General features: G+C 26.3%; 1 protein-coding gene across 4 annotated transcripts in view; it reads left to right on the top strand.

Annotated features, from left to right (window-relative positions):
- LOC142235042 (translational regulator orb2-like) overlaps positions 1–24851 on the top strand; it is a 136089-nt gene that overhangs the window by 105029 nt on the left and 6209 nt on the right. For 2 of the 4 annotated variants that reach the window (XM_075306258.1, XM_075306259.1), the window contains exons 5-14: positions 15030–15238; positions 15301–16454; positions 16519–16600; positions 16663–16825; positions 17248–17485; positions 17545–17663; positions 19749–19884; positions 20017–20112; positions 20203–20355; positions 20507–20578. In XM_075306258.1, coding sequence (XP_075162373.1) covers positions 15030–15238; positions 15301–16454; positions 16519–16600; positions 16663–16825; positions 17248–17485; positions 17545–17663; positions 19749–19884; positions 20017–20112; positions 20203–20355; positions 20507–20578 — 2422 coding nt within the window. The remainder of the gene's footprint in view (positions 1–15029; positions 15239–15300; positions 16455–16518; positions 16601–16662; positions 16826–17247; positions 17486–17544; positions 17664–19748; positions 19885–20016; positions 20113–20202; positions 20356–20506; positions 20579–24851) is intronic. The other 2 variants (XM_075306260.1, XM_075306261.1) reach the window with 2 other exon arrangements.

Genomic DNA, 24851 nt, shown 5'->3' on the forward strand with positions numbered 1-24851 from the left:
ACATGCGACTTTAACGGAGGGACGCAAATTTACAAAATGTATGTCCTAAATTTAATGAAGAAAATGTTTGAAGCAAAGATTATAAACTTTATTTTAATTAAAATATCATTAGTTTAAAGAAATTTGTCCTTAATATTTTGTACATTTCGCATCCTAAAATTTAGGTTGCGATATATTTAATATCACGTAAATATTTTTTTCAGTGTAGGAACTGAAAATATTTTTTCAGTGTAGGGACTTTTTCACTCAACACAATTTTTAATATTTTTACATTTTGGTTGTTCTAGAGCAAGAATTGAAATTCTGTCAAAATTTTATTTCCATAGAAAATTTTTTCAAAATTTTATTTCTTTAGAACATTTTGTCAGAATTTTATTTCCATACAAAATTTTTTCAAAATTGTATTTCTTTAGAAAATTTTGTCAAAATTTTATTTCTTTAGAAAATTTTTTCAAAATTTTATTTCTTTAGAAAATTTTTTCAAAATTTTATTTCTTTAGAAAATTTTTTCAAAATTTTATTTCTACGGAAAATTTTGTCAAAATATTAGTTTTATAGAAATATTTCTCAATTTTTTTTTTTTTCATAAGAAGATTTTGTCAAAATTTTATTTTATAGAACGAAAAGTATTGTAGCGGAATTTGTAGGGACTTTTTTTTTGGGAATGTGGGGGAAAGTGGGGAACTTTGTAGGGTATACCGAAAAATTTCTCTGGCAACGCTGATTGGATCCAAAGATTTTGACCTTCCCTTAAGGATTTTGGTATTGATTCCGAGCCAAAGATGCAGCCTCTTTAAAACAAATATTCGAATCGAATTAGACATTGTTATTCGAATCAAAAAGTCGACTTTTCTAATTTTCCAAAATTTGTAAACGTCACCTTTAAATATTTCGATTTTTTTTTTTAATTTGAAGAATCGACTTTTTCGAATTTTTCAAAATTTGGAAACGTTGACTTTTTATGTCTATATGTATCGATTTGAAAATGATTTTTCAAATAAATTATAAATTAAGTCTATTATTCAAGGAAGTGTGTGGCATTTGGATCGCATATGGTCTAGCGACTTGACTCTTATGTAATAAATAAATGAAATACACCATCTACTAATACTCACCGAGTTACGATAGAAATATTTGCTTCATATTGTCCCTTTAATCCAAAGTTGAAAAGAAAGAAAGTATTTTGGCTAAAATCAACAGTGGGCTTCAGTAGATTTTCAAAAATACCAAAAGTCGATTAGTCCAATTTGAACAAAAAATTCTTCATCGACTTTTCGACATTTTTTGTGTCAAAAAGGCGGAAAAGTAGATTTTTTACTTTTGTATCGCCACTTTGATTTCGATTTTGAATCACTTCGACTTACAATCATTTTAACAAAATATCAATAAGTTGTTCAAAAGCAGATTATTCTACTTTGGTCATGACTAAATCGAATAGTCTAGTTACAAGAAGTTTCTGTTAGTATATTATCTTAACAAAAAGTCTGAGTCTATTTTGTTCCACACAACAATTGGCAATTAGTTTAATTTAGTTAATATCAAAAGTTGATTGTTTAAAGAGCTGGATAGAAAAATGTTGAAAATCATTTTCTTTTTTTTAACAAATAGAAGATTGGTAAGTCGGTCAACATTAGAAGTCGATTAAACATTTTCGATTTAGAACATCATGAAAAATCGATTGGATACCACGGTTGTCAGAGTTGGTAGAATTCTACAAAAAATTTTAGATTCTTTACTGTTTGTTTTGGTAGAATTCTCTTTGTTCTCTTTTGAAAACACACCTCTCCAACTAAGAGGTACTCCAATTTTCTATAGAAGTAAAATTTTGCAAACAATTTCTACAGAAATAAAATTTTGCCAAAATTTTCTACAGAAATAAAATTTTAACAAAATTTTCTACAGAAATAATATTTTAACAAAATTTTCTATAGAAATAAAATTTTCACACAACTTTCTATGGAAATAAAAAAATATTGACAAAATTTTCTATAGAAATAAAATTTTGCAAAAATTTTCTGTACACCGAAAAGAAAGTAAACTGTTTTATAGGAAGAATAAACTAACTCGTACGAAAATTGAAATAAATTTTGCTACACATTTTGAGATTTCCCCAAAGCGTTGTTAAAACCAGGAAAATTTAATGCCCTGTTGTACTTTTTAACTACAGTTCACGAAATTACACCCTCTAATAGAAGAAAATATTAACTAAAAGTGAAGAAGAAAATCATTGGCGCCAAATCATGACCGTTTTAACCATACAGTAGTTTATTCTTACTGTTTTTGGGAATCGTCCGAAAATTTTTATTTGCTTTAGTTCATATTGAACTTACGTGTACGGTCATCGAACTTTATACTCACTTTAGTTCATAAGATATTTGAGACATACTTAAAAAAAAAGAAAATTTCATTGGGCTGTCGAAAATTTCGCAAAAAGTTATAAAATTTAACTACAAAAAAATAATTATTTTACAATAAAAATAAGTTAAATTTAACGTTATTTTAACCACGGAAATTTTTTTCTGTGTAGAAATAAAATTTTGCAAACATTTTCTGTAGATATAAAATTTTGCAAACATGTTCTATAGAAATAAAATTTTTACAAAATTGTCTATACACACAAAAATTTTTTTTCTGATTCAATTACGAAATTAATTGATCCAATTAATTTTTAATTGAAATGTCTTCAATCACAGAAATGATAGTATCAATTAAAAAATTAATTGAAGGTCAATTAAAAAGTTAATTGATCCAATTAAAAAATTAATTGATACTATTATTTTTGTGATTGATTTTTGTTTCAATTAAAAAATTTGTTGAATCAATTAAATTTTTAATTGAATATTTTTTAAAACTCAATTAAAATTTTAATTGAAAAAATTTTCGTGGCAATAAAATTTTCTATAGAAATAAAATTTTGACAAAATTTTCCATAGAAATAAAATTTTGACAAAATTTTTGATAGAAATCAAATTTTGACAAAATTTTCTACAGAAATACATTTTTTACAACATTTTCTATAGAACTAAAATTTTCACAACATTTTCTATAGAACTAAAATTTTTACAAAATTTTCTATAGAAATAAAATTTTGACAAAATTTTCTATAAAATAAAATTTTGGCAAAATTTTCTATTGAAATAAAATTTTAAAACAACTTTCTATGGACAAAATTGTGACTTTCTATGGACAAAATTGTGACAAAATTTTCTGAAGAAATAAAATTTTGCAAAAACTTTCTGTAGAAATAAAATTTTGCAAAAATTTTCTATAGAAATAAAATTTTGACAAAATTTTCTATAAAAATAAAATTTTGACAAAATTTTCTATGACATAAAATTTTGACAAAATTTTCAATAGAAATAAAATTTTCAAACAACTTTTATAGGAACAAACAACTTTTATATATAAATAAATATGGACAAAATTTTCTGTAGAAATAAAATTTTGCAACAATTTTCTATAGAAATAAAACTTTGACAAAATTTTCTATAGAAATAAAATTTCCTAAAGAAAAACAATTTTCACAAAATTTTCTAAAGAAATAAAATGTTTACAAAATTTTGTATAGAAATAAAATTTTGACAAAATATTCTATAAAAATAAAATTTTGACAAAATTTTCTATGAAATAAAATTTTTACAAAATTTTCTATAGAAATAAAATTTTCACAAAATGTTCTATAGAAATAAAATTTTGAAACAACTTTCTATGGAAATAAATAAATATGGACAAAATTTTCTATTGAAATAAAATTTTGACAAAATTTTCTGTAGAAATAAAGGTTTGCAAAATTTTCTGTAGAAATAAAATTTTGCAAAAATTTTCTATAGAAACAAAATTTCACAAAATGTTCTATAGAAATAAAATTTTGAAACAACTTTCTATGGAAATAAATAAATATGGACAAAATTTTCTATTGAAATAAAATTTTGACAAAATCTTCTATAGAAATAACATTTTATTTATATTTCCTTAGTTCGGCTTGAGGTCATGTGAATAAAAACAGATGTTGTTGTTTTTTGAGTTGTATTTTTATATTTAAAATTTTCCAATATTTCGAGACATCTCCGATGCTCGTCTTCAGGGAAATTAATTTAAATTTAAAGAACAGTAAACTTCTTTACAAGGGAGTATATTTACAACTGAGTTGTAAAATTTTGTAAAAATTTTAGTTCTATAGAAAATGTTGTAATTTTCTATAGAACTAAAATTTTTACAAAATTTTCTATAGAAATAAAATGTTGACAAAATTTTTTATAGAAATAAAATTCTGACAAAGTTTTCTATAGAAATAAAATTTTCTATAGAAATAAAATTTTGCTGTTGTTTTTTCGATTTCAGCTAAAAACCATGCATTGACTAAACTACAAGTGTAGCTTAACCAACAGAGGAAAAGAACAACAACAATGATTAAAGAAAAACCAACAATAATAAAACAAAACGAAATAAAATTTTGACAAAATTTGTTACAAAATAAAATTTTGACAAAATTTTCTATGGATTTAAGTAATGAGAAAATTTTCTATAGGAATAAAATTTTCTATGAAATTAAATATAGACAAAATTTTCTATAGAAATAAAATTTTTACAAAATTGTCTACAGAAATAAAATTTTTACAAAATTGTCTATATAAATAAAATTTTGACAAAATTTTCTATAGAAATAAAATTTTTACAAAATTTTCTATAGAAATAAAAATTTTACAAAAGTTTCTATAGAACTAAAATTTTTACAAAATTTTCTATAAAAATAAAATTTTGACAAAATTTTTTATAGAATTAAAATTTTGACAAAATTTTTTATAGAAATAAAATTTTGACAAAATTTTCTACAGAAATAAAATTTTTACAAACTTTTCTGTAGAAATAAATTTTTTACAACATTTTCTATAGAACTAAAATTTTTACAAAATTTTCTAAAGAAATAAAATTTTGACAAAATTTTCTAAGAAATAAAATTTGACATTTTCTATAGAATTAAAATTTTGACAAAATTTTTTATAGAAATAAAATTTTGACAAAATTTTCTACAGAAATAAAATTTTTACAAACTTTTCTGTAGAAATAAATTTTTTACAACATTTTCTATAGAACTAAATTTTTTACAACATTTTCTATAGATCTAAAATTTTTACAAAATTTTCTATAGAAATAAAATTTTGACAAAATTTTCTATAAAAATAAAATTTTGACCAAATTTTCTATAGAAATAAAATTTTGACAAAATTTTCTATAGAAATAAAATTTTGACAAAATTTTCTATAGAAATAAAATTTTCACAAAATGTTCTATAGAAATAAAATTTTGACAAAATGTTGTATAGAAATAAAATTTTGTAAAAATTTTTTGTAGAAATAAAATTTTGCAAAAATTTTCTATAGAAATAAAATTTTGTAAAAATTTTTTGTAGAAATAAAATTTTTACAAAAGTTTCTATAGAAATAAAATTTTTACAAAAGTTTCTATAGAACTAAAATTTGTACAAAATTTTCTATAAAAATAAAATTTTGACAAAATTTTTTATAGAAATAAAAGTTTGACAAAAGAGTCTATAGAAATAAAAATTTGACAAAATTTTCTATAGAAATAAAATTTTAACAAAATTTTCTATAGAAATAAAATTTTGACAAAATTTTCTATAGAAATAAAATATTGACAAAATTTTCTATAGAAATAAAATGTTTACAAAATTTTCTATAGAAATAAAACGTTGACAAAATTTTCTATAGAAATAAAATGTTGACAAAATTTTCTATAGAAATAAAATTTTGGCAAAATGTGCTACGAAATAAAATTTTGACAAAATTTTCTATGGATTTAAATAATGACGAAATTTTCTATAGAAAGGAAATTTTTACAAAATTTTCTATAGAAATAATGCAAAAATGTTCTTCATAGTTTGGTAGATTATTTTTGGCACAAGTGGCAACCGTGTTAGACACTATGAATTGATAGGGAAAATATGACCGAAGTCGGCTTTTCGTGAATACATATCGATAAGCCAAACCAATATTTGAAAGCATATTGTCGAAAGCATATTTTCTACGTAGATCAAGTCCACCAGTTATAACGTCGACATTTATACGTAGAGTCTCCTTGTGGATGGAGTGGTTTTTGAGGTCTCCCACACTGCAAGAGGAGTTTTCTTTTCTGAGGAACGAAATTTTAGACAAGCAAAAAAAATCATTAGAAACATTCAAATTCGGTTTTATATACACTAAAAAAAATCTTTATAAAAAAGAAAAATTTCGGTTGTCTAAAATTTTGGTTCGGAGGAAAGTAGCTTTTCTTTGGATGGACTAAGTTGTTCATGGTTATATTTTATACCATATGAAAAATATTTATTGTCTCTAATCGAAAATAGAAACCAAGTCGCATTAACATTTCTCTTTACTCAAAGGATATGTAATTTAATTGAAAGACTTAATTACAATATAATATTTTTTTTTATTGAAAAAATATATAATGGAACTTCAATGAAGAGTTGTATAAATTATTTTAAATAAAAATGAATGTAAAATGAAAATACATTTTATTATACGAATTAAAAGGTAGTACAATTATTAGTTTTTTTTTTGTCTAATAAAAAGGAAACATCACAAAAAAAATCTAAAACATTCTTAATATTTATAGTGATGACAAAACAATTATATTGTCTTAGTACATAATACTATGTCTTGTAAGAGAAAAATATAAAGCTTAATTTTTCCTTGAAAACTTAGAAAAATCATAAAAAAATAATACAGACATATATCTAACAAAAAGACGCCTTTGAATTAACCGAAAACCTTTAAATGAAAAATTGGCTTTTAACTCAACAAAAAAACACAAATAAATAAATAAAATAAAAAAATAATTAAATATCTGCTCTTCTTACACAAGTCATACTACAGCCATACCTAACAAGCAAGTTTATAAAACTTTGAACCCTATTTAATCTTTAAAGAGAATTTTACTTCAGTAAAATAAAAACTACTTGGAAATAAAAACACATAAACATAATACAAACGTATTAAATAATCATGAGTTTTAAAGGCATTTAAATTAATGAAACCCTAGAGCAACAGCAAACATTATTTTTTGAACATTTTCATAGCACAATTTTTGTATATCATCATATAACCTAGAGAAGAAAAAACCGTAAAAAGTCATTAATTATTAATTATAAATTAATAAATTAAAACAAAAACAGAAAAAAGAACGTTTTAGTAGCTAGTGAACCCGTTTTAATTAGACAAATTATTAATTCCATTTGTCTTTAATAATTAGTATGACATGGATATCCAAGATCCTTTTTTTTGTGTTTACATTTGAAGTAGTACCTTATGAAACAATTAAATGGAAACCTATATTTTTTTAACAATAAAAAACAAAACATAACATTTCCTTCCATAATACATAAAACGAGTATTAAAACTTACACATACACATACATACCACTACATGATTCCTTTAGCAAAATATTTAACAAAAAAAAAATTGAAGAAAAAACAAAAATACTAAAAACCATGATAAGAAATATTATATATACATATATAAAAAGTTTATTACAATTAGTAGACAAAAAATAGGTAACAATATTTTTTCATATGAATTTTTTTTATAACTATATATAAAAATATTAACAATATATTGAAAACCGAAACAATTATTATAAAAAGCAGAATCAAAAATACCAAAATCCAGAGTTTTTTTTAGTTATTTTTACATATTCCAGTAAACCAAGAAATTTAATAATTATATATACAATATATAACAACAACAGAATATATATTTAGTAAAGGATTTTTTGTAGCATTTCTTTTTTCTATAAACAATTTTTATGATGAGTAAAAGCGAAATGTTGCAGACAAACAAAACAAAAAAATGTATTTGCGAAATAATGTTTACAAAACAAACCCCCCTTTCCCCTAAACAGATCTCTACAAACCATAAAAACAATATAATAAATTTATAAAAAAAAATATAACTCCTAGCTATAATATAACTAAACACAAAAAAATTAATTAAAATTTTTGCTAAACGATATATAATTGTGAAAAATAAAATACTTCAATAAAAATAGAAATTTCGATTATGGCAAAATCGAAAATATAATCGAATATCCCCAAAAAAAAGGAACAACACTAAAAACTCAAAGTTGTTAAAAAAAATATTCCCGAAATCCTCAAAACATTATATCAATATTTAAACCAAAAGAAAAATTAAACATAAAAATATAAATTATTCCAAACTAAAGATAAAATCAAACCGATCAATCACAACCATATAAACAGAAAACAGAAAACCGACAACCATAATGACAAAATAATACTTAAAAATAAATAAATAAAAAATACATATACAAAAATATTATTGCTCTGAACCTCCCAACAAAAAAATGCAACTACATTTTCTAAAATTTCCTTTCTATTTTAATAATTCTGTAGAAAGCTAACTTTCTCTAGCATTATCTTTCTTTCACTCTCTCTATATATAAAGTCTTTCGTCTTCTTCAGATACAGAACAGTCAGTTATATTATATAGAGGAAATGTTTGCGTTTTAATGAAATCAGAAAAACATATAAACAAAGTTAATAAAATTTCTAAACAAAATACCGATGAAAAGTAAAAAAAAACATATATATATGATATATAATACTATTAACAACAAAAAAATATTCACTTAATAAATACATTTTTTCTGAATAAACAAAAAATTATTATTTTCTTCAAACGGTCTGGTGGGAAAGGCTGGGAAATAATAGAAATAAAATGTTGACAAAACCTTCTATAGAAATAAAAGTTTAGGAAATTTTCTATAGAAATAAAATTTTGACAAAGTTTTCTATAGAAATAAAATTTTGACAAAATTCAATATAGAAATAAAATTTGGACAACATTTTCCATAGAAATAAAATTTTGACAAAACAAAAATTCTATAGAAATGAAATGTTGACAAAATTTTCTATAGAAATAAAATTTTGACAATATTTGACAATATTCAAAAATATTCACTTAATAAATACATTTTTTCTGAATAAACAAAAAAATATTATTTTCTTCAAACCGTCTGGTGGGAAATAATAGAAATACAATTTTGACAAAATCTTCTATAGAAATAAAAGTTTAGCAAAATTTTCTATAGAAATAAAATTTTGACAAAATTTTCTATAGAAATAAAACTTTGACAAAATTTTCCATAGAAATAAAATTTTGACAACCTTTTCTATAGAAATAAAATTTTGACAAAATTTTCTATAGAAATAAAATTTTGACAAAATCTTCTATAGAAATAAAACTTTGAAAAAATTTTCTATAGAAATAAAACTTTGACAAAATTTTCTATAGAAATAAAATTTTGGCAAAATTTTCTATAGAAATAAAATTTTGACAAAATTTTCTATAGAAATAAAATTTTGACAAAAGTTTCTGTGGAAATAAAATTTTGACAATATTTGACAATATTCAATATTCAGAAATATTCATTTTTTCTGAATAAACACAAAAAAAAATAATTTTCTTCAAACGATCTGGTGGGAAAGGTTGGGAAATAATAGAAATAAAATTTTGACAAAATCTTCTATAGAAATAAAATGTTGACAAAATTTTCTATAGAAATAAAATGTTGACAAAATTTTCTATAGAAATAAAATTTTGACAAAATTTTCCATAGAAATAAATTTTTGACAAAATTTTTTATAGAAATAAAATTTTGACAAAATTTTTTATAGAAATAAAATTTTGACAAACTTTTCTATAGAAATAAAACTTTGACAAAATTTTCTATATATTTATTTTGACGAAATTTTCTATAGAAATAAAATTTTGACAACATTTTCCATAGAAATAAATTTTTGACAAAATTTTCTATAGAAATAAAATTTTGAGGAAATTTTCTATAGAAATAAAACTTTGACAAAATTTTATATAGAAATAAAATTTTGACAAAATTTTCTATAGAAACAAAATTTTGACAAAATTTTCTATAGAAATACAATTTTGACAAAAGTTTCTGTGGAAATAAAATTTTGACAAAATCTTCTATAGAAATAAAATTTTAGCAAAATTTTCTGTAGAAAAAAAATTTGGACAAATTTTTCCATAGAAATAAAATTTTGACAAAAAAAATCTATAGAAATAAAATGTTGACAAAATTTTCTATAGAAATAAAATGTTGACAAAAGTTCCTGCTGAAATAAAATTTTGACAAAATCTTCTATAGAAATAAAATGTTGACAAAAGTTTCTGTGAAAATAAAATTTTGACAAAATCTTCTATAGAAATAAAATTTTAGCAAAATTTTCTGTAGAAAAAAAATTTGGACAAATTTTTCCATAGAAATAAAATTTTGACAAAAAAAATCTATAGAAATAAAATGTTGACAAAATTTTCTATACAAATAAAATTTTTACAAAATTTTCTATAGAAATAAAATGTTGACAAAATTTTCTATAGAAATAAAATTTTGACATTTTTCATAAAAATAAATTTTTGACAAAATGTTCTATAGAAATAAAATTTTGACATTTTCCATAGAAATAAAATTTTCACAAAATTTTCTATAGAAATAAAATTGTTACATAATTTCCTATAGAAAAAAAATGTTTTTCTATAGAAATAAAATTTTTACAAAATTTTCTTTAGAAATAAGATTTTGACGAAATAAAACTTTGACAATATAGAAATAGAAATAAAACTTTGACAAAGTTTTCTATAGAAATAAAATTTTGACGAAATTTTCTATAGAAATAAAACTTTGACAAAATTTTCTATAGAAATAAAATTTTGACAAAATTTTTTATAGAACTAAAATTTTGACAAAATTTTTTATAGAAATAAAATTTTGACAAAATTTTTTATAGAAATAAAATTTTGACAAAATTTTTTATAGAAATAAAATTTTGACAAAATTTTCTATAGAAATAAAATGTTGACAATAGTTTCTGTGGAAATAAAATTTTGACAAAATCTTCTATAAGAATAAAATTTTGGTAAAGATTTCTATAGAAATAAAATTTTGACAAAAAATTCTGTAGAAATAAAATGATGATAAAATTTTCTGTAGAAATAAAATTTCTACAAAATTTTCTATAGAAATAAAATTTTGAAATTTTTCATAAAAATAAATTTTTGACAAAATTTTCTATAGAAATAAAATTTTCACAAAATTTTCTATAGAAATAAAATGTTGACAAAATTTTCTATAGAAATAAAATTTTGACAAAATTTTCTATAGAAATAAAATTTTGACGAAATTTTCTATAGATATAAAATTTTGACAAAATTTTCTATAGAAATAAAATTTTGACGAAATTTTCTATAGAAATAAAATTTTGACGAAATTTTCTATAGATATAAAATTTTGACAAAATTTTCTATAGAAATAAAATTTTGACGAAATTTTCTATAGATATAAAATTTCGACAAAATTTTGACAAAATTTTGAAATAAAATTTTGACAACATTTTCTATAGAAATAAAATTTTGAAAAAGTTTTCTATAGAAATAAAATTTTGACATTTTCCATAGAAATAAATATTTCACAAAATTTTCTATAGAAACAAAATTTTGACATTTTCCATAGAAATAATTATTTGACAAAATTTTCTATAGAAATAAAATTTTGAAAAAATTTTCTATAAAAATAAAATTTTGACAAAATTTTCTATAGAAATAAAATGTTGACGAAATTTTCTATAGAAATAAAATTTTGACGAAATTTTCTATAGAAATAAAACTTTGACAATATTTTCTATAGAAATAAAATTTTGACAAAGTTTTCTATAGAAATAAAATTTTGACAAATTTTTCTATAGAAATAAAATTTTGACAAATTTTTCTATAGAAATAAAATTTTGACAAAATCTTCTATAGAAATAAAATGTTGACAATAGTTTCTGTGGAAATAAAATTTTGACAAAATCTTCTATAAAAATAAAATTTTTGGTATAAATTTCTATAGAAATAAAATTTTGACAAAAAATTCTGTAGAAATAAAATGATGATAAAATTTTCCATAGAAATAACATTTTGACAAAATCTTGTATAGAAATAGCATTTTAGCAACATTTTCTAAAGAAATAAATTTTGGGAAAATCTTCTATAGAAATAGCATTTTAGCAACATTTTCCATAGAAATAAAATTTTGACAAAATTTTCTATAGAAATAAAATTTTGACAAAATTTTCTCTAGAAATAAGATTTTGACAACATTTTCTATAGAAATAAAATTTTGATAAAATTTTCTTTAGAAATAATATTCTCGCAAAATTTTCTATAGACAAAAATGTGGACTAAATGTTCTATGGAAATAAAATTTTGTATAGAAATAAAATTTTGACAAAACTTTCTATAGAAATAAAATTTTGACAAACTTTTCTATAAAAAGGAAATTTGGACAAAACTTTCTATAGAAATAAAATTTTGGCAAAATTTTCTGTAGAAATAACATTTCTACCACGTGTAATATTTGCCAAGCAAAATTTTGGCGATCAGAAATATTTCAAGGTAAACAAAATGTTTGTATATAGAACTATATATAATTATAATGATACTGTAAAATCCCATTGTGATGATCTAAAATAAACTTCAACAACACCTGAAATAAGTCGGGCGTAGATTAAGTTAAAATCGAGCCTTTATTTCATGTGCAAATTTATTTTGGGCTTATTGATTCTGGTGAATTCTCTAGTTAATGTTCGCGACAGCTACGTGTCGTGTGTGAAAGGATAGACTTTATCTAGATAAAAACAAGTAAGGAAAGTCTAAAGTCGGGCGGGACCGACTATATTATACTCTGCACCACCTTGTAGATCCACATTTTCCGATCTGGGCAAAATTTGCTAGTCTTCTATAAAATCTATACACTTGGTTTATAAATTAGGCAATAAACATGAATTTCACTAATTAAGAATAAAATCAAACAATATTAACATTTTATTTCTATTTATTGTGTATGCTTTTAATTATTGATATTTGACTTATATTGCGACTTAGACTTTGATCACAAAAATGTGTTCACAGACAGACGGACGGAATGTTGACATGGTTATATCGACTCAGTGAACCACCCTGAGCATTATTGCCAAAGACATCATATGTCTACCTCGTCTCCTTCTGGGTGTTACAAACATATGCACTAATTTATAATACCCTGTTCCACAGTGTGGCGCAGGGTATAAATATGGGAAACATTTAAATCTGAAGCAATTTTAAGGAAACTTCGCAAAAGTTTTTTTATGATTATCGCTCGATATATATGTATTTGATGATAAGGAAAATTACAGTCCTTTTTACAAGTTTTCGACTAAGCAGAGGCGATTTTAAAAGGGAAAATGTTGGTATTTTGACCATTTTTGTCGAAATCAGAAAAACATATATATGGGAGCTATATCTAAATCTGAACCGATTTAGCATAGCTACAATGCTAAATCTACTCCCTGTGCAAAATTTCAACCAAATTGGGCCAAAACTCTGGCTATTAGAACCATATTAGTCCATATCGGGCGAAAGATATATATGGGAGCTATATCTAAATCTGAACCGATTTCAATCAAATTTTGCACACTTAACTGCACTACTAATTGTACTCCTAGTGCAAAACTTCAACCAAATTGGGCCAAAACTCTGGCTTCTAGGACCATATTAGTCCATATCGGGCGAAAGATATATATGGGAGCTATATCTAAATCTGAATCGATTTCAACCAAATTTTGCACGCATAGCTACAATGCTAAATCTACTCCCTGTGCAAAATTTCAAACAAATTGGACCAAATTTCTGGCTTTTAGGACCATATTAGTCCAAAGAAAGATATATGAGGGAGCTATATCGAAATCTGAACCGATTTCAATCAAATTTTGCACACTTGACTATACTACTAATTGTACTCCTAGTGCAAAATTTCAACCAAATTCGGCCAAAAATCTGGCTTCTGGGGCCATATAAGTCCATATCGGGCGAAAGATATATATGGGAGCTATATATAAATCTAAACCGATTTCAATCAAATTTTGCACACTTGACTATAAGACTAAGTGTTATGTTTGAACAAAATTTCAAGCAAATCGGTATAAAACTCTGGCTGCTGGGTAGGTCCATATTAGTGCATATCGGGCGAAAGATATATATGGGAGCTATATCTAAATCTGAACCGATTTCTTCCAAAATCAATAGGGTTCTATTCTGACCCAAGTTAGGAACATGTGCCAAATTTGAAAGCGATTGGACTTAAATTGCGACCTAGATTTTGATCACAAAAATGTGTTCACAGACAGACAGACGGACGGACGGACAGACGGACATAGTTATATCGACTTAAGGACCCACCCTGAGCATTCACACAAAAAAAAAATTTCTGGTTCAATCACGAAATTAATTGATCCAATTAATTTTTTAATTGAAATGTCTTCAATCACAGAAATGATAGTATCAATTAAAAAATTAATTGAAGGTCAATTAAAAAATTAATTGATCCAATTAAAAAATTAATTGATACTATTAATTTTTGTGATTGATTTTTGTTTCAATTAAAAAATTTGTTGAATCAATTAAATTTTTAATTGAATATTTTTTAAAACTCAATTAAAATTTTAATTGGAAAATTTTTCGTGAAATTTTTTTCTGTGTTATTGCGAAAGACACCATGTGTCTATCTCGTCTCCTTCTGGGTGTTACAAACATATACACTAACTTATAATACCCTGTTCCACAGTGTGGCGCAGGGTATAAAAAGGCCGACTGGCCTAGACAATACTAGATTTAGGTGTGACCGCACCCAAAGAAAAATTACTTTCCTGAAGAACTGCTGCACCGATGTTGACCAAATTTTATGTGCATGGTCGTGGAGGAGTGCTTCTGTGCAGTATGAAATTCGTCCGACAGATGGCGCAATTTTTATTTATTTTTTGTTTTCAATATTTGTTTATAGAATTTTGGTATCAATATTGAAATGGCCATTTTTTTTTATGCAAGAATCTGCTAAAAGGCGTTTTTCTCAATGTATTAATCGATTAATTAATATTTCTGATTTTTTCTTAATTTTTTAGATCTGGCAGTATAGAAGGTGTATCACCTACCTCTGTTGGTCCAAACTTAATACAAGCCTTATCAAATAGTGATGCATCTTCCATGGGAACTTGGAAGATGATTAAAGGAAAGGTTTCACAAACAATCGAAGATATAAAATCATCTAAAGGTAGTAGTCATACATCGACCACTATGACACCTCCCACATATCCCACAGTTGTCATCAAGAGTAAGTTTTAGATGAGAAATTTGAAATCATAATTCAAGACTCATAATCGTTCTATTTTCCAGGTGGTGAAACGTATCAACAAACACCAGTGATTGAATTCGATTCAGATCAAGAGACAAAAACGTCTATAAGTGAAGATCTATCCATGGAACATGATCGTCGTAGTAGTGGTGGCAGTAGCAAACATAAACGATCAAGTAAACTTGAAGACTCTGATACAGATTTTGAAAATGAAATTTTACTCGAAGGTGATATGGAACATTCACGTTTGCGTCGTGGTATAGCTCATTTGAAATCTAAAGTAAAAGCTAAACATGAAGCCCATCAAGCTAAAAAAGCTACCTTAACTACGGCCGTGGGTCCACCAACAGCCATACGGCCATCTGTAAAGAAAGATATAAGTCCCAGTAGAAGCACTGGTTCTTCGTCATCTTCAACCTCACTGAGGGGAACATTTTTAAAAAGACGCCGCAACAAGGGTGTAGATTCAGCGGAACCAGCGTCTCCCACTAATTATTCACATATTTCTGCATTGGCAGCCACTGTAGCCAGTGGTGAATTGGCCGCTACTGTTCCCGTGGTGGTGAGTGGTAAACCTTCGAAAAAATCCAAATCCGTTGTGGAAGGAGAAAAAACCAAAAGAGATATAGAAATTGAGTCAGGTGTTGAAATGCTGGAAGATATGATACCACCAGTTGCCTCAAATTCTCCTACCGATGACAGTGGTGCGTCAACAACCCTACATGCAAAACGTGATGAGCTTGATTTACCCCTATCTCAAACGCATCACTCTTCCTCTCAGCATGATGTTAAAGATCCCCGTGGTAATATTGCAGATGCTGGTAATACGACACCCTTCGAATCGCTTTTGTCCGCCACATCACGTCTAAATGAAGAGGAACCCTCAGCTAAAGGAAATGTTCGTAAATCCATGGCCTTAATATTGGATAGGGCCAAAAGTTTACCTTTATTATCCATATTGGGTTTGATTGTTATATTGGTACTGCCCATTAATGATTTTATACGTGGCGTATTTGCTTGCCTTTTAAGCATTAGTATTGTGGAGAGTATATGGCAATTCATCCAGAGTGTCATTGAATATTTTACCATAACCATAAAACCGGAAAAGAAAACATTTCGTATACCAGACTATAGTAAAATGTCCATATGTGAGGTTCCCGCAGTGGAGGAATTTAAAACAGTCAAATCCTATGGGGTATGGCGAACAAAAAATACACAAAATTTTCTAATTGATTGATATGCGATTTTTGTTTCCCTAGGGCTGGATGAATGAAGTCGATAGTTATGATCCCAATACCTTTCATATATCAATGACTCGTCCGGTTTATATAAAATTGGATGGTATGTATTTTTATTTTATTTTTAAAAAGGTTGTCTTAAATAATTCACTTATTTCTATGTAGGTTCTATTTTACATATCTCCAATACCAATGCCCGCATTCCGAAAAGGGCAATGTGGAATGAACCACCTATAGATCGTAAATCGATTATATTTACAACCCACCGTAGTTATAATTTGTTGGGTTGCCGCATAGAATTATTACCTATTGGTTTAGCTAGAAAGAGGTAAGTTTTGTCCTAGTGGGTCTCCTACATAGATACACACAAATTTTATGATTCAATCAAGAAATTAATTTTTTTAATTGAAATGTCTTCAATCACAGAAATTATAGTATTAATTAAAAATTAATTTTTGTTATAGAGTTTTGTTTTAATTAAAAAATTTGTTAAATCAAATAAACTGAATATTTTTTAAACCTCAATTAAAACTTTAATTGGAAAATTTTTCGAGATTTTGTTTTCTGTGTGTGTAGGACATTCACTACTTGTGTTAGCTGTGAAAAATATTTTTTTTTTTTATAAAAACAAATATAAATTATTGGGGGAAGTAAATGACGAATACTTTGTTTCACCTTTTTTTCTAATTTTTTTTTTACAATAAAATTTTTCATTCTGTCTAATCAATAAAAAAATCTTCTTACTTCCAGGCATTTTAATCGTAAATATCCCATACAACTTATTGTCAAAGCTGGAAAAGATAACAAATATTCCACTGATATCGAGGCACAGAGACAAAGTGGTATAAAACATCGACGATTTAGTCGACATAGAGTTAAACATGAGAAACCCGATTTTAAAGATACTTCAGATGTTAAGCCTACACAATCGGAAACAACGAAAACAGAAGCGGAAATAGATTTTGCAGCCACTATATTAAATGCCGATGTAAGCATAGCATCTAGTTGCTCTAAAAACATTTCATTTAATAGAAATTTTCATTTTAGTTGCAAAAACTTCAAGATGATGTTAATCCAGATGATGATTTGAATGCAATAACAGTTCCTGTGGGTGATGAAGTTCGTATATTATTATTTGCCCGTGGAGCCAGAGAAAAAGAAGACTGGTAAGTTGGCTGAACGTAGAGGATAAGAGTTTTACATACGAAAAGTCGTAGTTGTGTAACCTTCAAAACAGGACTTCGACGCACTATATACGAGGGCGGTTCGGAAACTTCTTAGCCTATCAATCAGAGTTGCCATTTTGGCCCGATCGGACCAAAAATGGTCAAAAAAATTATTAATTTTTAAATTTGGTCCAATGGACGGACCAAATGGAATTTGATTGATTTTGGTCCATTTTCGTCAAATCGGTATTTTTGCAAAATTTTCTGTAGAAATAAAATGTTAACAATATTTTCTATAGAAATAAAATTTTACGAAAATTTTGTACAGAAATAAACTTTTAAAAAATTTTAAAGTTAAAGTTTAATTTTAGATATAAAATTTTTTCATTAGAAGTGATAACTATCTATAGAAATAAAAGTTTGACAAATTTTCTATAGAAATAAGATTTTCACAAAATTTTCTATAGAACTGAAATTTTGACAAAATTTCCTAAAGAAATGAAAATTTGACATACTTTCCTATAGAAATTAAATTTTCACGAAATTTTCCACAGAAATGAAATGTGGACTAAATTTTCTAATGAACTTAGATTTTAATCAATTTTTCTACAGAAATAACATTTTGATAAATTTTTCAACAGAAATAAAATTTTGTCAAACTTTTTTTATAGAAATCAAAATTTGACGGCATTTTCTATAGAAATAAAATGTTGACGGCATTGTCTATAGAAATAAAATTTTGACAACATTTTCTATAGACATAATATTTTGACAAAATTTCTATAGAAAAAAAATTTAATTATTTTCTATAGAAATAAACTTATAAATTAAAGTTAGAGTTCAACAAGTGATAACTATCTATAGAAATAAAAGTTTGACAACATTTTCTATAGAAATAAACTTTTTGCCTAAGTTTTCTTAGAACTAAAATTAAAAAAAAATCCTAAAGAAATGAAATTTTGACAACATTTTCTATCGAAATGAAATTTTGACAAATTTTTTCTACAGAAATGAAATTTTTACAAAATTTTCTAATGAACTAAAATTTTAATACATTTTTCTATAGAAATAAAATTTTGTCGAAATTTTCTATAGACATTAAATATTTACGACATTTTCTTTAGAAATCAAATTTTGACGACATTTTCTATAGAAATAAAATGTTGACAAAATTTTCAATAGAAATACAATTTTGACGATATTTTCTATTGAAGTAAAATTGTGAAAAAATTTTCTATAGATTGTGAAAAATTTTTAAAGATATAAATTTAATTTCGAAAAATGGTCCGCCGGTACGAATTTTGGCCCGCGAAAATGTTCATTCATTTTCTTAACTAACTGTGTGTTCTTAGTTTGATTAAAAAATGATTGTATCCATTAATTTTTTAATCAAAGATGTAACTAGTTTCAATCACATTCTTAATTCACTTTGTGTTTGTTTTTTGATTAAAAAAATATTGTATCAATTAAGTGTTTTAGTAAAAATTAAAAAATGCAATCATTTGTTTAACTGACCTAGTCTTCCGAGTTTTATTAAAAACTTAATTGTATCAATTCATTTTTTAAATAAAAATTTAAAAATTTTCAATCATTGACCTAATTGACTTACGGCCATTTTCATGTATCTCCGTTAGACTTTAACTCCCAGTTAACAAAAAGTAAAATCGAAATATCTTCTCTCCGGTTAACTTTAACTGAAAATTTTTTAGCAGTTAAGTTGCTAACTGGCATATGGAATATATAGACATGATGACAGACATGTCCATAGAACGGTGTAAAAATTCGTTAGCTAACGTAGCACTAACGGAGCTTCCTGAAAATGGGGGTTAATGAGCCTAATTTGATAAAAAAAAGTTTATTGTAGCAATTAAATTTTTAATTTGAAAAAATTTTCAGCTTCAATTAACTTTTTAATTGGAAATATTTTGATGATCTTTTTTTTCGGTGTATATAAATAGAGAATTTAGTAATAAACCAACTGCGACTTAGGTGTATGGCTGTTGTCATAGAAGATACGACTTTAACCTAATTCAGTTTGAGTTAATTACATTACATTAATTTTCTTCTTTTTCCCCCCACAAACAGGTATCGCCGTTTTATTTGTGCCAGTAATGGAGATGTCAATGATCAAGATTTACATTTGAGTAATGTAAAACTAATCGATGACAAAGGCTTACAGGCAGCAGCTACCCGGGCTGCTCAAATGTTAATTAATCCCAAGGTTTTTATCATAATCATATACAAACTAGTTCTAATTAAATGTCTTTACTAACCCCCCATGTTTCGCATTAGAGTTATAACTGAATGAATGCCTCTATATATATTCTATTCTTGAATTCATACCTACTTACAGCCTAGAGAGAACTCAACTTCCTCGGCGAAAATTTCCGTTCAAGAGTCACAGCAATCATCATCTACTATTACTTTCAATCTTGAAGATAACATTGATGTGCGCATGTGTTATTTTAATAACAAAATTAAATATAAATTGTTTTTAACCTATATGTGTTTTTTGTTTTCATTATTTCGTTTATTATAGATGGGTCCAGAAACCAAAGATGAGACTCAAGAAAATGAAGATGATTTTGTTGATATTATGGTTGATGATTCGGAGAGCATTGAAGGTCTATTAATGTCTTCGGGAACAGCTCGTAATGATGCGGACTATATTAAATTTATGGCCTTGTATCAGGTGAGTGTTCGGAACTTCAAAGCATTTCTGTATTATATTCAAATATTTTTTAAATTTATTTTTTTTTTAAGTTCTTATGATTTTGTTTAGTTTATTTTTTCAGTTAATTTTTTTCTTATAATTTTTGTTGTTTTGTTTTTATTTTATTTAGAAAGCTTGTAGACAATCACGAATACCTGTTTACAAAGGGACCATTTTTCATTCATCCAGTGACAAGAGAAGTGTAGGTTTTTTATTTATAATTTATTTTTTATTATTTATTTATTTATTAATTTAATTAATGACCACGACCTTCTGCTTTTTAACAAAAAATAATCCAAACACCAAAAAAAATTATTTAACAGCAAAAATGTTTGCTAGTACAACAGTTTTTATCTGCTGGAAAAGAGAAAGCAGTCAATGCAGTTGTTTCAAAAGATATCCGTTAATTGAAACAAAATTTTTCTCTACTGAAATAGCAAACAAATATTGATGAATTAGCAAACGTGACAAGAGAAATGTAGGGTTATTAAATATAATTTCCTTTTTATACCCTGCACCACACTGTGGAACAGGGTATTATAAGTTAGTGCATATGTTTGTAACACCCAGAAGGAGACGAGATAGACACATGGTGTCTTTGGCAATAATGCTCAGGATGGGTCCCTGAGTCGATATAACCATGTCCGTCTGTCTGTGAACACATTTTTGTGATCAAAGTCTAGGTCGCAATTTAAGTCCAATCGCCTTCAAATTTGGCACATGTTCCTAATTTGGGTCAGAATAGAACCCTATTGATTTTGGAAGAAATCGGTTCAGATTTAGATATAGCTCCCATATATATCTTTCGCCCGATATGCACTAATCAGCCAGAGTTTTATATCGATTTGCTTGAAATTTTGTACAAACATAACACTTAATCGTATAGTCAAGTGTGCAAAATTTGATTAAAATCGGTTCAGATTTAGATATAGCTCCCATATACATCTTTCGCCCGATATGGACTTATATGGCCACAGAAGCCACATTTTTGGCCGAATTTGGTTGAAATTTTGCACTAGGAGTACAATTAGTAGTATAGTAAAGTGTGCAAAATTTGATTGAAATCGATTCAGATTTAGATATAGCTCCCATATATATCTTTCGCCCGATATGGACTAATATGGTCCTAAAAGCCAGAGTTTTGGCCCAATTTGGTTGAAATTTTGCACAGGGAGTAGATTTAGCATTGTAGCTATGCGTGCCAAATTTGGTTGAAATCGATTCAGATTTAGATATAGCTCCCATATATATCTTTCGCCGATATGGACTAATATGGTCCTAGAAGCCAGAGTTTTAGCCCAATTTGTTTGAAATTTTGCACTAAAAGTACAATTAGTAGTGCAGCTAAATGTGCAAAATTTCATTGATATCGGTTCAGATTTAGATATAGCTCCCATATATATCTTTCGCCCGATATGGACTAATATGGTTCTAATAGCCAGAGTTTTGGCCCAATTTGGTTGAAATTTTGCACAGGGAGTAGATTTAGCATTGTAGCTATGCGTGCCAAATTTGATTGAATTCGGTTCAGATTTATATACAGCTCCCATGTATAGCTTTCGCCCGATTTACACTCATATGACCACAGAGGCCAATTTTTAACTCCGATTTAGTTGAAATTTTCCACAGGGAGTAGAATTAGCATTGTAGCTATGCGTGCCAAATTTGGTTGAAATCGGTTCAGATGTAGATATAGCTCCCATATATGTGTTTTTCTGATTTCAACAAAAATGGTCAAAATACCATCATTTTCCTTGTAAGATCGCCACTGCTTAGTCGAAAAGTTGTAAAAATGACTCTAATTTTCCTAAACTTCTAATACATATATATCGATAAATCATAAATAAACTTTTGCAAAGTTTCCTTAAAATTGGTTCCGATTTAAATATTTTCCCATATTATTTTACTATCATTGTGTTCCACCCTAGTGCATTAGCCGACTAAATTTTGAATCTATACATTTTGTAGAAGTCTATCAAATTATGTCCAGATCGAGTGATATTTAAATATATGTATTTGGGAGAAACCTTTATATATAGCCCCCAATACATTTGACGGATGTGATATGGTATCGAAAATTAGATCTACAAAGTGGTGCAGGGTATAATATAGTCGGCCCCGCCCGACTTTAGACTTTCCTTACTTGTTTTTTTGATTAAAAATTAAAAAAAAAAAGCCATCACTTTTTTTAACTGACTTACTCTTTCGAGTTTGATTAAAAAGTTAATTGTATCAATTAGTTTTTTAATTAAAAATTTAAAAAGTTTCATTCATTGACATAATTAACTTAGAGCCTGTTTCTGTATGTCGAACGAGCTCTATCGATCGATTGAAATGGAGACAAACAGCTGAATTTATAATGAAACATCAGCTGTTTCTGTGCATTTCAGTCGATCGATAGAGCTCGTTCGACATACAGAAACAGGTTGTTAATGTTTCTATCTTGGTTAAAAAATTAATTGTATCAATTACTTTAGTAATTGAAGAAATTTTCAACTTCAATCAACTGTTTAATTAGAAATATTTTGGTGATATTTTTTTTTTCTGTGTATCGAAGTTTGTGACACATGTTATTTTTTGGTCCAGGACAAATATTTTTGATGGTCACATTTTCATAAAGATTTAGTGTATAAAAAGGTTCATGAGATCCGTTTAATTAAAAAAAAATATTTTAACTTAAATGTACACACAAAAAATATCTGATTCAATTACGAAATTAATTGATCCAATTAATTTTTTAATTGAAATGTTTTCAATCACAAAAATGATACTATAATTAATTGATACTATAATTGACAGTCAATTAAAAAATTCATTGATCCAATTAAAAAACAAGTAAGGAAAGTCTAAAGTCGGGCGGGGCCGACTATATTATACCCTGCACCACTTTGTAGATCTAAATTTTCGATACCATATCACATCCGTCAAATGTGTTGAGGGCTATATATAGAGGTTTGTCCCAAATACATATATTTAAATATCACTCGATCTGGACAGAATTTGATAGAATTCTACAAAATCTATAGACTCGAAATTTAAGTCGGCTAATGTACTAAGGTGGAACACAATATTAGTAAAAAATATGGGAAACATTTAAATCTGAAGCAATTTTAAGGAAACTTCGCAAAAGTTTATTAATGATTTATCGCTCGATATATATGTATTAGAAGTTTAGGAAAATTAGAGTAATTTTTACAACTTTTCGACTAAGCAGTGGCGATTTTACAAGGGAAAATGTTGGTATTTTGACCATTTTAATCGAAATCAGAAACACATATATATGGGAGCTATATCTAAATCTGAACCAATTTCAACCAAATTTGGCACACATAGCTACAATGCTAATTCTACTCCCTGTGCAAAGTTTCAACTAAATCGGAGTTAAAAATTGGCCTCTGTGGTCATATGAGTGTAAATCGGGCGAAAGCTTTATATGGGAGATATATCTAAATCTGAACCGATTTCAACCAAATTTGGCACGCATAGCTACAATGCTAATTCTACTCCCTGTGCAAAATTTCAATTAAATCGGAGTAAAAGATTGGCCACTGTGGTGATATGAGTGTAAATCGGGCGAACGATATATATGGGAGCTATATCTAAATCTGAACCGATTTCAATAAAATTTGGCACACTTGACTACACTACTAATTGTACTCCTAGTGCAAAATTTCAACCAAATTGGGGTAAAACTCTAGCTTCTGGGACCGTATTAGTCCATATCGGGCGAAAGATATATATGGGAGCTATATCTAAATCTGACCCGATTTCAATAAAATTTGGCACACTTGACTATAGTACTAATTTTTCCTCTTGTGCAAAATTTTAAGCAAATTAGGGTAAAACTCTGGCTTCTGGGACCGTATTAGTCCATATCGGGCGAAATATATATATGGGAGCTATATCTAAATCTGAACCGATTTCTTCCAAAATCAATAGGGTTCTGTTCTGAGCCAAAACACATACTTGTGCCAAATTTGAAGTCGATTGGACTAAAACTGCGACCTAGACTTTGATTACAAAAATGTGTTCACGGACAGACGGGCATGGTTTATCGACTCAGGAGCCCACCCTGAGCATTTTTGCCATGTGTCAATCTCGTCTCCTTCTGGGTGTTGCAAACATATGCACTAACTTATAATACCCTGTTCCACAGTGTGGCGCAGGGTATAATTAGTTTATACTATTAATTTGTCATTTGTCATTGATTTTTATTTCAATTAAAAAATTTGTGGAATCAATTAAACTTTTAATTGAAAAATTTTTAAAACTCAATTAAGATTTTAATTGGAAAAATTACCAAATTTCTCCGTGGGGGTCATATGCTAAAAAGGTCGACTTTAAAGGTCCAATGTGTACCATTTCACTGTTTTGGGCTTATTCTATTATCAGATAGTTCGAGGCAAAATTGTATTCGAATCAATAATTTCCATATTAACCGAAAGAGATCGATCTTCTCAGCTTCCATATAAAGA

The sequence above is a fragment of the Haematobia irritans genome, chromosome 4 (assembly GCF_050003625.1).
Source record: "Haematobia irritans isolate KBUSLIRL chromosome 4, ASM5000362v1, whole genome shotgun sequence".
Lineage (NCBI taxonomy): Eukaryota > Metazoa > Arthropoda > Insecta > Diptera > Muscidae > Haematobia > Haematobia irritans.